This window comes from Cuculus canorus, chromosome 14 (genome assembly GCF_017976375.1).
Source record: "Cuculus canorus isolate bCucCan1 chromosome 14, bCucCan1.pri, whole genome shotgun sequence".
NCBI lineage: Eukaryota > Metazoa > Chordata > Aves > Cuculiformes > Cuculidae > Cuculus > Cuculus canorus.
In genome coordinates, this window is record NC_071414.1 from 9357735 (window position 1) to 9373337 (window position 15603).

Genomic DNA, 15603 nt, shown 5'->3' on the forward strand with positions numbered 1-15603 from the left:
AGGCCAGGACAGCATAGAGGCAGCAGCCCCTCCCGTACGCCCTATGCCCTGCTGGGACCCTGCCCTGTTCTCTCCAGGAAGCTCCTTCCAGATGCTGTTTCCTCCCGTTTGGATCAAGCCCCGTTTTCTCTCATAATGGGGGGTCAGGGAGTGCTCACTGCCCATCCTGGGGCAGTGGGAGACCACAAAGGTCCTGTGGGGTGTCTGCTGCCCCAAATGGTACAGGCCAGAGGGGCTTCCTTAGCTCTGAGAGGTGGCATAAAGCCCCACCTCAGTTTCCTCATCTTTGTCATGCAGGTAGTTGTGAGGAACAGTAACTGTCCCTAAAATGTTTTGAAAATAAAAACCCTCCCATTGTTGAGTTATTATTAATAGCATCCCCCAGGCTTTACCACTGAAAGTGCTGCTGGAGATGGAAGTTCCTTACAGCCCCAAACGGCTGCACTTGAATTACGGAGCCATAATTTATACGGCTGAAATAATTACCAATACAATTGGCTCATTTACTGCAGCACTACAGTAGACAGGAGCAATTACCAGTGCAATATTACCATCTCCACCACAGCCCCCAGCTTGTTCCATGCCAGCGTAAAGCTCCGAGAGCTGGGGCTGCTGCTGACGGGAGAGCCGCCCTGGGCACACTGCACCTTGGCAAACCCCCGCATCTCTCTCCTGCCTCACACAGGAACCTGGTGAGGACTTTTTTGGGCAACGAGCTGGGCAGGCTCAGCACCCAGCGGTGGTGGTGCTAGGGACAGCATTTGATCCACCTGTGAGGAGACACACGGGCAGGAATTTTTCCAAGAGGATCAGAATAGGCAGAAGCAGAGCTGACCCACAGCACAGTGAAGGTGAGACCCTCGCTGTATCCTTGGAGGAACTCTGCTGATCCAGCTCTTGCAGAGGTGACCCGTGGCTTGCTGGCCTGTTTGGGAACTGCTCAGTCTTGCAGTATGCCTGAAAATTGTCCCAGAGAAGCAAACAGGAAACCAAACCACCACAGATGACACCAGGAAAGACGTTTGTATGGAAACAACCCTATTAGTTTAAAAAGAAGACATACAAAAGCAAAATAAAAATCCCAATAGTTTGCAGTGAACACGGAATGGCTCTGCTAACAGCCTTCATTCCTGGAATTGCAGAGGGATTAATCTTGGACACAGGCATCAGTGATAGGGTAATTCAGGAAAACCTCCATGAACAGGCCCAGCAGTTAGCAGGACCAGCATCCCCAGCCCTGACCCAGTGCTCCCACCACTGCTCACGTAGGTGCCGAGATCCTGGAGCAACAGGACTGGGTGGTCACATCACTTCTGGTAGGGCCCAAAGTGTGGTGGCCCCAAGCCCTGGGACCAGGCACCATTGCAGCTTATCTGCTCTCAGGGCTTGCTGGCCCTGGAAAAACCTGAAAAGCAGCCAGAAACTGCACAAGGGAAGAGGCAGCTTTGGTTCTCATTTAAGAAGGGCTTGGTTTTGAGATAGTATGGAAATCCGTCATTCCGGCACTTTGTGAGGAGAAACTGGCTCTGCAGAAATATGGGGGTTTGCCAACAGCTTGGGAAGCATCAGAGCTCAGGCTTGCACCTTGACCCATGGGGATGCACCCTGCTCCCCTTGGGATCCCCACCACCAATCCTCCTTATCCCCTGCCCCAGGCTCTGTGTTTCTGACCCTCGGGGTGAGGCTGAAGGTGCCCCTAGTGCTCAGCCATGTTAAAGGCAGGGAGGACATTAAGGAGCCCATGGTGGGATTCCCCTTCCCCTGAAAATGTACCCAGGACATTTTCCAACCCGTAAGTAAATACAGAGACCAGCTGAGCAGAGGGTGACAAGGTACCCCCCATTCCACAGCCCTGCTCTTTCCTGGCCCTGGAACACAGCCCTGGGAACTGTGGCCACAGCTGGAAAATCCATTCCCCTCACCCCCATAGGGCAGCAGTGACAGATACCAAGCGCTTTGTGGCCCATGTGGCTCTAGCCCCTGGGAGAACCTGAGGATCGGATCGGTACAGAAACAGGGTTGGAAAAGAAAAAAAAAAGGAAACAACATAAAATGATCTGCGGGACTCCAATTCACTCTCAGGGGTGCAGAAGGCACCTCTGCCGCATACAGCACCGAGAATCATACAGAGCTGCAGTATAGAGATCTTTCTATGTATATATTTATAGGTATGTATATATTTATAGTGCACTGCATTTAAAACAGACGGGCCTGCTTCTTCAGCTCATTCCTCTTCCAGAGGGCCAGGCGGTCAAACTCGGCGATGGTCATGCCGAAGATCTGGTAGAATTCCTCCTGGGAGAGGTGGCGCTGGGAAGAGAGGGTATGTTGGGGAACACAGCCACCACCCAGGGACGACAGCCACATGGCTGTAGCGTGGCAGGAGGGGCACATGAAGGGGTCTGACAGCATCCCCTGCCCAGCTGGAGGCAATGGCATGCTGCAACTCCCAGCAGTGCTCACTCGTGAGAGAGGGAGCACCCAGCTCCCTCCTGCCAAACGCACTCATGCTACTGGCATAGGGCATGGTTCTACCCAGCCAACAGAGCAGCAGGGCCACCATGACCATGTGCTGGCATGTGTGTGCTCCAGAGGAGCTATGGAGACACTTCTTGCTTGTCCACGAGCCCTTTACAGCAGGATCAGGTCCCTCTAAGGCCCATTGTCCTTGGTGGAAAAGGCTCTCCTCACCTCTAACCGAGTCCTGTCCACATCTTTGGGCAGCTGGTTTCTCCCTCTCGTCTTCACCAGGAGCAGCTCATAGGGATATATCTGTACAGGGACAGGAAGACCATGGGGTAGCTCTGGAGCCAGAAGAGGACAGTTGGGGCATACCTGCGAATGAGGATGTGGGGGCCACAAGGACAAAGCCTCCCCCTTCTGCGTCTGGCAGTGTTTGGGTGGCACAGTTGCCTCCAGGGCTTGGCTGGGACAAGGCAGAGGGGTACTTGCTCTCAGGGTGACCCTGATCCACCTTGTTTCACCTGGGTGCTCTGGAATAGCCTGCTCACTCTGCAAAACGAGGAGTGACCCAGGGACAAGTGTGAGTAGGAAGCACCCAGCACAACCACCTTTCTTTGTTCCTCACTCAGGAGACACTTGCTCAGCCAAGTGCTTGGGACCCTGGCAGGAGGGGAAGGACTCTGGTCTGAGCCCCGTGGTCCTGGGACAGGGCTTTCAGGTGGGGGATGAAGGTAGGGCATAGTGGGCAAAGGGCAAAGCTTCCTCTTGAAGGGCCTGGAGACACAGAGACGTGTCTCTGGGACACCCTCTGGGTGGTACTTGCACCTCCAGCTGGCAGCTGCTTCTTGGAGCAGGAGCATCTTACCTTGTACTCTGTGGGGAGAGAGAAAAGACAAGAGAGACATGAGCCACACTCATTTCCACTGCCAGGATCCTTCCCCTTGGGCTGTAGAGACCCCTGCTTCTCTCTCCCTTCTCCCTTCACCCTCAACCTCATATTCCAGAGCTGCCTGTGGCGGGGTAGGCAGCCCCACAGCATCTGGCTCCATGCCTGCAGGGTCCCCTGCCCATGCTGCTCCCCAGCCCTGCGGTATCTTACCTCGCATCCCCCAATTGACGGCGTGCGTGCTGTCATAGTGGAAAAGCTCGGCACTGGGAGGCTGCAGGAGGGGTACAGGGAGGAAGAAGTAAGAGAGGGTCCCCTCCAGGTACTCACAGCACAGCACAGCACCTCACATGTCCCCAGGGCACAAGGGACCCACCCACCCCAAAGCAGGACCCTCTCTTCACACATGGCAGTGGGGAAACTGAGGCGCAAGGAGGTGAAGTGACAAGCCCAGGTCACACAGAAGCAGGACAAGGTCTCCTGCCCCCAGATATAAAGCAAAGTTCTGCTGGGAAGCAATGCTAACAGCCCTCAGAAACATGCCCTGCATGGCTTTCAGGGCAGGTGCCTCTGTCCTGCAGGACCTGGAAAGGCCTTTTGATTCTTGATAGGGGTCACTTTGGACTGGCACAGACCAGCAAGGGACAGCAGGGATGCAGAGAAGAGGGGAGCAGGACACCCTACTTGTGTCAGGAGAGCACCAAAAGGGAGCCTAGGGAGAATGATGAAGGGTGCAGCAGCAGGATGCAGGCAGGAGGCACTTACCCTATGCAGCCCGTTCCTCCTGTAGGCAGGAAGGGAGGCCGACTTAGAAATGAGAGGATCTGCAAATAAGCCACCAAGGTGCATAAGGAAAATGCAGGGGTGAGCTCCACACTCTGGGAGAGCACCTGCTAGGCCACTCTACCCCTGTGCTCCCATGGCACTACCCAGCTCCACATTCACCCAGCTCTGTCTCCTTCCAGCTCCAACTCATTTCCAGTCTGGCTTCCTCCTGTACCAGCATTCCTCTTCCCAAAAATCCCTTTCCCACTGCAGCCCACCCAGCTCACCCTTCACCACAACACAATCTCCTCTCTCAGTTTCTCTGATTTGTCCTCTCCTGGCAGTGCCACCAGCTCTGCCCTGGCTCAGCTGTTCAAGGGCTCCTTCTCCTCTCCCCTTCTTCCCTCCCTGGTCCCAACACCTCCTCCAGCTCAGGCTCCGGACTTCGCAGCCAAGGGAGACCAGCTGTGGAGAGCTGCGGGCTCACACACTCACCGCTATCAGCCAGGTAGTGTGTCCGGGGAGCTGCAAGGAGAGCAGAGCCAGGTGTCAGGGAGGACCAAGCACCCCATGCCATGCAGAGCTTTTTGGCTGCCAGCTCCATGGGTCCTTGGGGCTCCCGGGAGCCCAGTGGGGCTGAGGCGCTCCCTGAGTATCTCTGAACAGCCCCAGCTCCATGAGGGCAGGTGTGCTATGAGGAATGGAAGCACGGAGCGGGCAGGGGCACCTGTGCTGCCAGGATCCCCAATACTCCCAAGCCCTCCTGCAGCTCTGAGGGCAGTGGGGCTGGGTGCTGTGCAGGGAGAGCAGCACAAGCAAGGAAGGCAACCCTGGAGCCAGTCTGGGGTGCCACGAGGTCCCAAATGTGCCCTTAATGAGGAGGGACACACACAGTGAGCCCAAAACAGGTCAGAGCAAACCTAGCATGGCTGTACTGTGAGATTCCCAAGGGACCCTTCATCCACCCCGTGAGGCACTTCACAGGCTGCCCAGACAGACTGGAAACATCCACCAGGCGATACCCCTTCTCAGCCAAGCCACAGGGAATGGATGGAGCCCTCCAGAGAGGAAAAGAGCCTCTCAAGTCCAACTCTGTTGCCCAGCAACTCTTTCACTGCTCCTGCCCAGCACTTTGTTCTTCCCTCTGAACCTCAGCAAACTTTCCACACTGTGCCAGGTGGGATGGACAGACAGACAGTGTCATCCTTACAGCCGTTGAGGGAGCCTTCATAGCCAACTGTGTGCAGGGCCTCTCTGCTGCTGGCCGAGCTGCGAGGGGGTGTCCAGGGGTCTGCGTAGGAGTTGGACCGAGCCTTCATCTCCTCCCTCAGGATCAGCCTGCCGATGCCACTCTGGATCTGGGCAGGGAGGGAAAGCCGCTTTGCACCCTTTTTTTTCCTGCCCAGCCCTCCCTGACCACTGGTACATCACGGCAGGGCATAGCATCTCCCAGCATGGGCTCGGCACCTCCCATCTGCTCCCACATCCCCGAGGATGAGTTGCTGGCTTGGGGTGCCTTGACAAAGGAATGCATTCCCCATCCTTCAGGCCCCATAGTGGGGGTGTCCAAGGGGGTAGAGATGGCAGAGGGCAGTGGAGATGGTGGCCCCTTCTTGGGTGGTGGAGCTGAGCTGGGCCTCCTCTAAAATCCCAGCCATCAAGGGGCAGCTTGCTGCCAGCCCTCCCCTGCCAGGCTGCAGGCAGGCTCACTCACCTTGTGCATGCCCCGGTCGTACCCATCCTCCTCGCCTCCTGACGAGAACCTCCGGGCACGGGAGGCTGCAAGAAGACACGTGGTGAGGTTAGATGCGTATGAAAGTGGAGGCAGGTAGGGAGGAGGCAGTCCCCAGCTGCATGGGGACAGCTGAGTCCCAAGGGCTTCTAAGATTTTGGAGTCACTTTGGCAGGTACTTTACCCCAACCCCACCTTTGGATCCAGACCCAACATGAGGCAGAGTCCCTCCCAGGGAATGGCCATGTTTGGGGCCAGGAATAGGTTTCCCTTCCCCCCTGACCCCATGTGGGGTTGTTACCTTTAGGGGAGCCTTGGAAGGACCAGTACTCTGACTCGGAGTGGTAGTACGGGTCCGGGGAGTAGGCAGGGCTATACTTGGATGACTGTGCAATGTCTTCACTAGTTTTGCTTTTTGTGGCTGCAGGGAGATTGTCTGGAAAAGGAGCAGGCAGAGCTCTAATGAGGACCCTGGGTCCCGCCAGCAGGACTTGCAAAGATACACCCCAGGATTAAGGCAAATACTCTTCCCAGCCCTCGCCCCAGTGGCTGCCAGTAATTTATGCCTGGGATGGCATGGAGCAGGGCTGGGAATAATCCATTCTCAAACTGCTGACACCTCCTGGAGCCAAGGGTGCAGAGGAAGATGATGAAGACAGCGACAAACTGTTGGGAAGGGACCTTAATAGCCCACAGCACCACAACAGACTCTGGCTCTCGCAGAGCGCTCACCCCAGCACCAGTACCACGAACCTCCCTGTGCCCCCGCACCCCAGGCTGTCCCATCACCCCGAGCGCTATAACCACACAGGCAGGAGGGGATGCAGGAACGCTCAGCCCTGGCAGGGAAAGAGCTCTGGGTGGGCTACTGCCCGGGGAAGGCAGCAGTGGGCTGTGCTGCAGGGAGGAGCAGATGGGTGAACACAGCAGCTCTGGCAAGGGCTTAGCCCCACGGCCGGGCCACACACAGAGCTCCGCTCAGGCTGGGGGCTGAGCCTTGGCAGCATATGTGAGGAACTCAAGGGTGAGCCTTGCTCCTCTCCTGCAGAGGCCAGGAGACTTGCAGGGGAAGGAACACCAAGGACAGGCTGTGTGGCAGCAGGGGACCCTGCCGACGGCAGGTACTTACAGCAGTGGGTGCAGCCAGCAGCAGGGCAGTAACAGTTGGGCAGGTGGGAAAGGTGAGCCCCGAGAGAGAGAGAGAGAGAGAGAGAGAGAAGACACAGTTACTGCTTGGGGGGAACTGCTGTCCCTCTACGTGCAGAAGCAAGTGGGGACAGTGTAAGCCAGCCCCGCTGAGAGACACCAACCACCCCTGTGCCTCCTCACCACCCCTCAACATCCCCCAGGCTTGTTTGGCCCTGAAGCATCCATGCAGGATGGGCTGTGATTTTTCTCCAGGTTTCCACGTCAAACTGCAAATTGCTTTCTTCATCCCCTTCCTGAGGCTACTCTGGCTCCTGGCATCAGCAAGCAACAGCCACCCTTGTCCCCTCTGCCACCCTTTCACAGCCTCACTCCCTCTCCCACAGCTATCCCTGGCCCCGGTACCACCGACAGCATTCGCGTCCAGCCCTCCATACAAGGTTGTGGTTCAAAGCTACCTTTTCCTCTTACTGAACCCTGCACTCTACTGCCCAGAGGGGAAGAAGGAGCATCAGCCCACCAAAGCCCAGCACCCCAACATCTCACCTTGATGCCTACTCCCATCTTCCCACCCTGCTCCTAAACACGACTCAGCCGGCCCAAGCCCCACGCTGGTCCCCTGCCCCGCTTGCCCTGAGGAGCAGAGCCCGGTGCACAGCAAGCAAACTGTACCGTGTCGCTTATAGATGGGAGGCTTCCGGTAGATGTTACTCTCGCCGGCAGCTGGTGGCAAAAGAAAAGAAGAAAGGGAAGAAAAGAAGGAAAGAGGGAAGGAAGTGGAGGTCAGTGTGGGTGTGCTGAGAGCAGACAGGACGGAGGTCCTGCAGGAGATGCTATCCCCACACCACGTTTCCATCACACAACTGCTTCTGGGTCCACGCATCCCATGGGAGTGCAGGGCCAGGCAGGCTCCTGGATGGGCAGCAGGAGCACTGTCCCGGGGCTGCCCTCAGGCAGCGCTGAGCACAGAGGACATGCAGTGAGCACCCCAGCGTCAGCATGCACCGCGAGGTGGTGGGTGCTGCCAGCCCCAGAAGGGAGTGGCACAGCCAGGAACCACCGGCCACCCCTGCCAGCAGGCAGCAAGGCACCACAGCTCACTCCGGTGCGGTTTCTTGGGGGTGCCAGCACCTGCAAGAACCACCTGCAATCTACCTGGGGGTGAAACAACATCAGCCAAAGCCTCTTTCCACAGCAGAGAGAGAAAAGAGCTGGGAAGGGAAGCGAGCTGCAGCGTAGCGCTGAGAGCTATGGCCCCCCCGCAGGGGCCAGGCAGCAGAGCTGGCAGAGCAGGGAGGGGGCCATCCATAAACCACTGACTGTCAGCAGGAGGGCAGGACAGGGAGCAGGACCAAACCCTGGCAGGGATGGAATGGGAGCAGGGGACCATGGTGGGGAGCCTCTGAGTATCCCAGGGCATCAGCTACACAGCGTGGAGGGTTCCACTTGGGAGGAGGACAAGGGCAATGAGAGATGCCTACAGCTTAACAGGGTGGTCTGGGGCTCTGCTGATGTATGGATGGGCTGCTGTGCCTGCTTCCCTCCCTGCTCTCCCCTTCTGCCCACTCCATCCCCATCCCCATGAGCTCTGTGTGGCCGGGAGGGAGTGGTGGCCCTTACCTGGTGGCCCCCTGCAATCCCTGCAGAAGGGGAGCAGGCATCTGGCAAGCCCAGAAGACTCTGGGGGGAGGGAGCAGCGGGCCCTAGGGGGAGTATAAAATAGTCATCTGTAGCAGATGGGCGTGGAAAGGCCTCCAGTAGACACGCTTCGGCTTGTGATCCTTGGAGGGGTAAGGCAGGGGAGGGGGTAGGCTCTCTTCAGGGGACTCATCTTTGTGCGGGGCGTGGAGGAAGGTCAGGGAAGAGGAAGGTCAGGGATGTTGCAAGGATCAAGCAGACTCCAGGCAGCTCTGGGATGTCTTGGTGGTGATGGGGAAAGAGGAGAGTTCAAGCTGCAGGTCCCGTTTATGGATGGCCTCTACCAGGGGTAGGTCCTGCTGCCAGCTGGCTCTAGGCAGGTGGTGGAGCTACGCATGCGACACAGGGAGGACGGCACATGCGGGCATGCCACAGACACAGTGCTTCCCCACCAACTGGGGTGCTCCAGAGCCTACCTGGGATGTGGAAATGCTTGGGTGCTTGGTATGAGGTTGGAGTGGAGGACCTCACATCTAACTGGCTATAGTACGGGGAGCTGCGCCCGCTCTCAGTGCCTATGCGGTGCCGAGCAGAAGCAGCCATAAGTGACCAAGAGAGAGAACAAGAGCAGAAGTAAATGGGTGTTAAATGCAGTGGTGTTAGAAGAGCAGGGGGTGACCCACGTGGCAGGTGTGACGAGGCCGCACGCTGGGCCGTGTTCCAGGATGGGGTGTGATGGAGCAGAGGGAGATTTCCTGCATCTCTGGAGGAAGGTGGGATGCAGAGGAAACCCCACGTGTGGGTGCTCTTAGAGGGCAGCAGGCTGCCTCACCGCTGGCAAGAGGAAAGCTGAGCGTGCTGCAGAGGCAAATTGTGACGGGCCCTTGGCGGTGCAGCACAGATGTAGCTCAAGGAATGTGGGACCTTGGACTTACTGACCTTGGATTCCAGCTGTTCCTTCCCGGCTCCAAAGGACAGGAAACATGGCACAGACATACTGCTTCCCCCCAACAACATGCTCCAAGGTGTGCACACGTGTGTGCACAAAGACCCCACCTTACAGCACTGGCTGGGCACAAGCGCTCCTCTAGAGCCACCAAGCCAGCTGAGGGGGGCTTCACTGGACTTGGGGTGACCTCCCTCCCCGCTCGATCTTCCATGAGCCCCAGCTCAGACCTGAGCCAGGACAAAGTCCCCTCAGTCTCTCCTTGCTGCTCACAAGTCAAGAGTCACAGGAACATAGGATGCACACACCAAAGTTTGTCACTGCCCCACAACTCCTGTGGCCATCAGCAACCCACAAATCCGCAGATTCCCTGCCTGCTTAACAGAGGAGGGACTACCAAGGTCCTCTGGGAGAAGCAGGTGACAGTCTGGTGATCCCCTCTCCACCTGGGGGCCTGAGCTTAGCCCAGCTTGCCATTGCAATGGAAATCCTCACCTGAGCGGTAGAAATGGTGGGGGGACCTCGGGATGGTGGGGGACATGCCCTGGCGGCTGTAGGTGGGGGAGTCGATGTAGCCAGGGCTGGAGGCTCGCCTCTGCCGTGTGTCAAAGCTCTCGTAGATGTCCTGGGGAGGGGAAAAGATGCGGAGACAAGCAGGATTAGAGCTGGCGTGATGAAGAATGAGACAGGTCAGTGTCTCACAGACAGGGGTCCCCATGCTTGTGGCAGCCCGGGATGGTGCATGCTCTGTGTAGCAGCGTGTGTCTCTTCTGCAGCTGGACGAGGTGCCCAGGCTGCTCTGCCTCCTCACTGCCAAAGTGCAGGCAGCGAAGCCCAGGGTCTGGAACCAAGTGACAATGTTCAGCCAGAGGTCTTCACCCTTCCCCCATGCTTGTTCCCAATTACTGATGTCCCCCTCCACGGAGCAGAAGCTGCACCTTGGGTTCATTCTGCTGGGGAGGACTTGCATGTTGCTCTCCTCAGGGCCCAAAGGACAGGATGCTCCTGGACAGGGTCCCCCTGCCTCCCCCCACCTTGAGGCAGCACCCGGGGCCGGGAGGCTCAGCAGAGCCCCAGTGCTCCTTGGGCAGATGGATGCCCTATGGCAGTAGTGGGTAACATTACCTGTGAGTATGGGGACAAGGTCCCCAAGGACTGGAGGCACCAGGAGGCAAAGGGAGGAGAGAAAGAGAGACAGAGAGACAGAGAGAGAGAGAGAGAGAGACAGCACATGGTTAAGAGAAGCAGTGACAGACCGGGATCCCACAGCAGCTCCTTTTCGCCATGTTACAGCCTCATCACAGCTGCCAGGCAGTGAGGGCAGCTGGTGGCTCAGCCAGAGCTGAACTGTGGAGGAGCCCCTCGTCAGGAGGGGAGTTAGGGTGAGGATGGCACCTCCTGAACCAGCAGCCTCCACCCCTCCTCAGAGACCTTGGTGGAGCAGCTGCAAGGGGAGAAGGTGGCTGCTGGCCCCATGGTGCTCCTCAACAGGCTTTGGCCATGCTGCCTGCACCATCGCTGGGTGGGCTGCAGGAAACCAGACTTGTGACAAGCCTTGGGACTTGGCAATGTAAGAGATGTTGCTGCTGGTCATTACAAGTCCTCTTTCAGGACCACCTCAGGTCCCTCATCTCTGTGTGAGCTACTCAGACTCTCCTCTTCCACGAGCCCACTGAAATCATCCAGCAGCTTAAGCCTGCCTGCAGAAGCAGGAGAAGGCAGTTCTGTGCCACGCACTGCTTGGGCATCACCTCACCACATGCTTGCAAAAATGCACCAGCCAACCCCCCCATCCCCTGACTGTGAGGACAGCACGCAACAGGAGCAGCCCCGCAGTGCTCCAGGGATGCCACGCTGGGGCTGGGTGGCGAGAAGGATTGCCTGCCAGGGGCCAGGCTTCGGGCTGAGCCTACTGGCTGTCTCTCCCTCCACCCCAGAGGGATGCATGTGTCCTGCATACCCTCCGCTGTGGGCTGCGATGGCTGAGCTCCCTGCCACATCACTCCCAGGGGTGATGCCTCCTCCTGCTCAGTGCCGTTTGTCCCTGCACATCAGGTCTGCAGCACAGTGTGTGCAGGCTGCTGCCATCAGCTCATAAGGTCACTGGTTTCTTTCTTACTCTACAGCAGCAATACTAAGACTCCCCTTCCAGCCCAGGTCCTCTTCCCAGCAACAGGGAGCTTTTGGGAGAGATCTTACCCCAGCTCCTGCCTCCCTATAGTGTTCCCTCTGGAGTGAGCAGACCCACATGCAGTTTCCCCCATTGCCCTGCCTCGGGGCTCAGCTCCCTGCGCAGGCCAGCTCTGGACATATCGAGACTCAGTACCTCCCCATAGCTATATCTCTCCAACGTCTCATCCGATGTATATCTGTGATAGGGCTCATAGGAAATGAGGTCAGGACGCTGCACTTCATAGATGGCTTTAATCTTGGGAAGAGCTGCCAGGTCTTTGTAATTAAGGATCTCATTATCCACTTTAGCCTAGGGAGAGACAGAAAAGAAGAGGAGGAGAGAAAGAAGAGGAGGATGGAGCACACAGTATGGAGTCAGCACAGAGCAGACAGAGCCCACCATCACCCCAGCAGCCAGAAGAGGTAAGAGATGCCTGAGAGGCAGCAACAGGAAGAGGCAGAGGAGCTAAGAGCATGGGACTGTTCCCCTCCGAGCACTCTTGGTCTGTGCATGACCGATACTGGCAGCATGGCATGCTGCTGGACAGAGGGGACACAGCTCGTCTGTGCTTTCCCCAAATGTTGGACTTGTCTCTGGGGGATGCCTCACACTGCAGGGCAGCACTACAAACTGCCGCTCCCTTCCCTGGGGCCAGAGCACCCCTCCTGCCCTGCGCAGACAAGGGGCAGAGCTATACTTACGCAGATGACACGGTTTGGGGAGCCGATGCTGGAACCAGGGGGTGAGATAGAGGTTTCTGAAGTCCTTCTGTGCTGTGGAGGCAGAAAAGCAGAGGACAGGTGAGAGCATGGCACAGAGGGCCCTCTGAGCAGGCACAATGCTGGATGCAGCAAGCAAATAACTCAGGTTGGGGCTGAATTTCACTCAAGGCCCAGTTCCTCTCTCTTCATCTGCTTGCTGCTGGTGCCCATGGCTGTTGCAGGCTGTCCTGCTGTCCAGCTTTGCACGCTGGCCACCCTCAGAGCCAGATCAGAATCAGGCAACAGTCTGGCAAGACCCAGTGGACAGCTGTCCCCGTGCCATCTGGGTGCAGAGAGGGGTGCAGGTGTTCAGTGAGGGGACTGCTGTACCCCCTTCGCAGCTGTGGCGTGGGCTAGTGCCAGCCAGGAACCAGGTCCCACTAACAGCTTCGGCCACAGCCACCCCCCATCCTCTGGGCAGTGGGAATAAAACTCGCACCACCAGCCTTGGGAAGCCACTCTAGGCTAGGACACTGCCACATCAGTTACTCTCCAGCAGGGACTCAGGGGCAACATCACGCAGGAAATGCCATCTCTCAGAGATGCCCTTCACCCCGCTGCCTACCTTTAGCTTCTTCTCTGCTCTGGCTGCCTGCTTGCAGATGGGGTGCCACACTTCGGAGCCTGCAAAGGGAAAGTGTTTCAGCTCCACACAGAGCTCAGCCCTGCTGCTACGGAATCATCCAGTTCCCCCTGCAATGGGAGAGACCCATCCTGTCCCTGCCAGCTCCAGCAGTGACCTGCAGCCCATGGTCCCCTGGAGCTGACGCATCAGTGCTCTCTCTAGAAGCACCTGCATTGAGCATCCAGTGTTACGGGAGTGCAACCTCTGCATGCTGGGGAGGCGGCTCCTGGGAGTCCTGCAGGGGCAGGGGGGTAGGAACCGGAGTCTCTCCGTGGGGAACAGAGCAGAAAGGAGGCAGTGAGCCATGAGGATGATGAGAGGGGTCACCTGCCAAGTCCCACCAGCTTTCCTGGGTGCCTTCTCCACTACAGAGCAGCCACAGGCGTGTGTCCATTGGGAAGTCAGGGTAGTGGGCACTGAGTGTCCATACTAAGAAATGAAATTGCTCTGAAGCACTGAGATGTACTGTACTATTGTAGTGGCTGACACTACTCAACCCTGAAAGCAAACCTAGGTGTATTTTTGCCACAGTCCAACCACTGCTTGGCCATACAGCTCCTGCTTGTTAAACTCAGGGTAATACTGAGCCCGGGGCATCCACAGCCCTTCACACACACTCCAGGCTGGGACCAGCAAAATCACTGAGCTTCGTGGAGGTGTGCCCTGGGATGGATACTGAGCACACTCATCCTGCTGCCCACAACAAGGCCTTGCTGGGATTCCAGTAATGGCTCTCTCAGGGCACAATTCCCCCCTTTTGACCCGGGGATCATTAGTGACTCAGGGTGACAGCCAAGCACAGGTTACTCAGACAGAACAAACCCTCCCTCTGTGCTGGAAATAGCCCCTAAGGCAGCTCCAGGCAGGGATGATCTAATGCCAAACCCAAACCCAAACCATCCATCTGCGCCAAGCAAAAGCTTTACCCCTCCGGTGCTCCTTGCAGAGTAACCTGGACAGAGGGAGTTGGGAGCAGTGGGGAAGAGTTCCTGCGCCACCCTTCCCTGGGGCTTGCGAGAGTGAGGAGATAGGCACCCTGCACCATCCCAGCCTCTATTTGCTGGGCACAGGCCAGGGACACATCCAGGCATGCCTGGTGGAATTCTCCAGCCACACGGGGAGACTCACAGTGAGCAAAAGGCTGCTGACAGGAACAAAGTCTGCTCCAGATCAGCAGCAGGGAAGGTTTCATGGAAAGAAATAATTGCCACATGGTCCAGGAAGAGTGCAGGGGCTGAGGAGCAGCAGAGAAGGGTCTCTGGCATTGTTGGTGGACACTGGGTCCATGCTACATGGAGAGACTGGTCACCATGAGGACTTGAATCACAAAAGCACCCACAGCCAGCAAACCTCCACACAGCCATGCTGGCCAATGCCCCAGTGAGGGGCAGGGGAGTGCCTCCTCACCACAGCAGGATCTCTACCTACCTGTGAGGTACATCTCCTCTCCTTCTGTGAACATCTGGTGGCAGCGGACACATCTGGCACAAGTCGGGTGGTAATGCTTCCCTCCTGCCTGCAAGGGAAGGCAGAGAAGAGGGGCCTCTGAGGTAGGCAGGACATGGCAACCTGCTGGTGTCCCTGAGAGTGAGTCAACCTGGCGTCACTCACTGCTGCAGGCAGTGATGAGTTGAATGAAGCGAAATCGCCCAGGGTGGCTTCAGAGTCCACTGTAGCGTACAGAGGAAACCACAGACCACTTCGTCACTAATGTTTCTGCAGGACTGAGCCAGACTGGGGCCCTTCTGCTCCCCTTGAACTGCCCAACACAGAGGAAACTCCCTGGAGGTGTTTAGAAGATGGGTAGATGAAATGCTTAGGGATATGATTTAGTAGTGGACAGATACAGTTGGGCTTGATGATCTCAAATATCTTTTCCAATCCAGTGATTCCATGATTCTCTGAAAGCAGAGCCAGGAGGTGCCAACCGACAGTGAAGGCGTTTCTACAAACCTCATCCCTAATAAATCGTCCTTGGATTCTGGAAATAACCAAGACCCTCTGCAGTAATGCTCAGCCAAGCAGCCACGGCTCCTTCTCTCTACAGCTTTGAAAAGAAACAGCAAATTTGGCCCAGGATGTCAGAGCAGGAAAGCAGTAAAGGGAGAAGACAGGCCCCAAAGATAAACCTTGCAAAGCACAGACTTCCTCTTGCTATCAGACACTCCCTGACTACCATGGCCAGCCTCTCTCCCTAAAGAAACTTTTCACCTCCTGTGAGGCCATGCCCAAACGTCAGCACTAGTGACATGCTGCTCCCCAGCTGAGCAGGAACTGGGCTGCTCCCTTTGCTCTTTGACAGGGATAATAGCTTTAATTGGTAGCTTGTTTCCACTCAAAGTGTCTGCTAGTATTTCAATTACAGGCTTATTTTCTGGGCTGGGAGCTGGGAGACAGGAGCTGGCTCAGGGCAGGAGGAATCTGGGCTGTGCTGTTAGAGCCAGAACCCAAAGGACATTTTACTCCCA

General features: G+C 57.0%; 1 protein-coding gene across 12 annotated transcripts in view; it reads right to left on the reverse strand.

Moving 5' to 3' along the window:
- Nucleotides 1–765: 765 nt before the first annotated feature.
- Nucleotides 766–15603, reverse strand: part of ABLIM3 (actin binding LIM protein family member 3) — a 56015-nt gene continuing 41177 nt past the window's right edge. For 3 of the 12 annotated variants that reach the window (XM_054079633.1, XM_054079632.1, XM_054079631.1), the window contains 15 exons: nt 14564–14651; nt 13076–13134; nt 12451–12522; nt 11903–12058; nt 10702–10731; nt 10072–10201; nt 9107–9205; nt 7665–7715; nt 6148–6267; nt 5829–5893; nt 5325–5472; nt 4610–4639; nt 4115–4173; nt 3563–3623; nt 2932–3336 (listed from right to left, as the gene is read on the reverse strand). In XM_054079633.1, coding sequence (XP_053935608.1) covers nt 3104–3336; nt 3563–3623; nt 4115–4173; nt 4610–4639; nt 5325–5472; nt 5829–5893; nt 6148–6267; nt 7665–7715; nt 9107–9205; nt 10072–10201; nt 10702–10731; nt 11903–12058; nt 12451–12522; nt 13076–13134; nt 14564–14651 — 1401 coding nt within the window. In that variant the 3' untranslated portion in view covers nt 2932–3103. Of the gene's footprint in view, nt 2311–2691; nt 2773–2931; nt 3337–3562; nt 3624–4114; nt 4174–4609; nt 4640–5324; nt 5473–5828; nt 5894–6147; nt 6283–7664; nt 7716–8612; nt 8696–9106; nt 9206–10071; nt 10202–10701; nt 10732–11902; nt 12059–12450; nt 12523–13075; nt 13135–14563; nt 14652–15603 lie in introns of those variants that run through there. The other 9 variants (XM_054079641.1, XM_054079635.1, XM_054079634.1 and 6 more) reach the window with 9 other exon arrangements.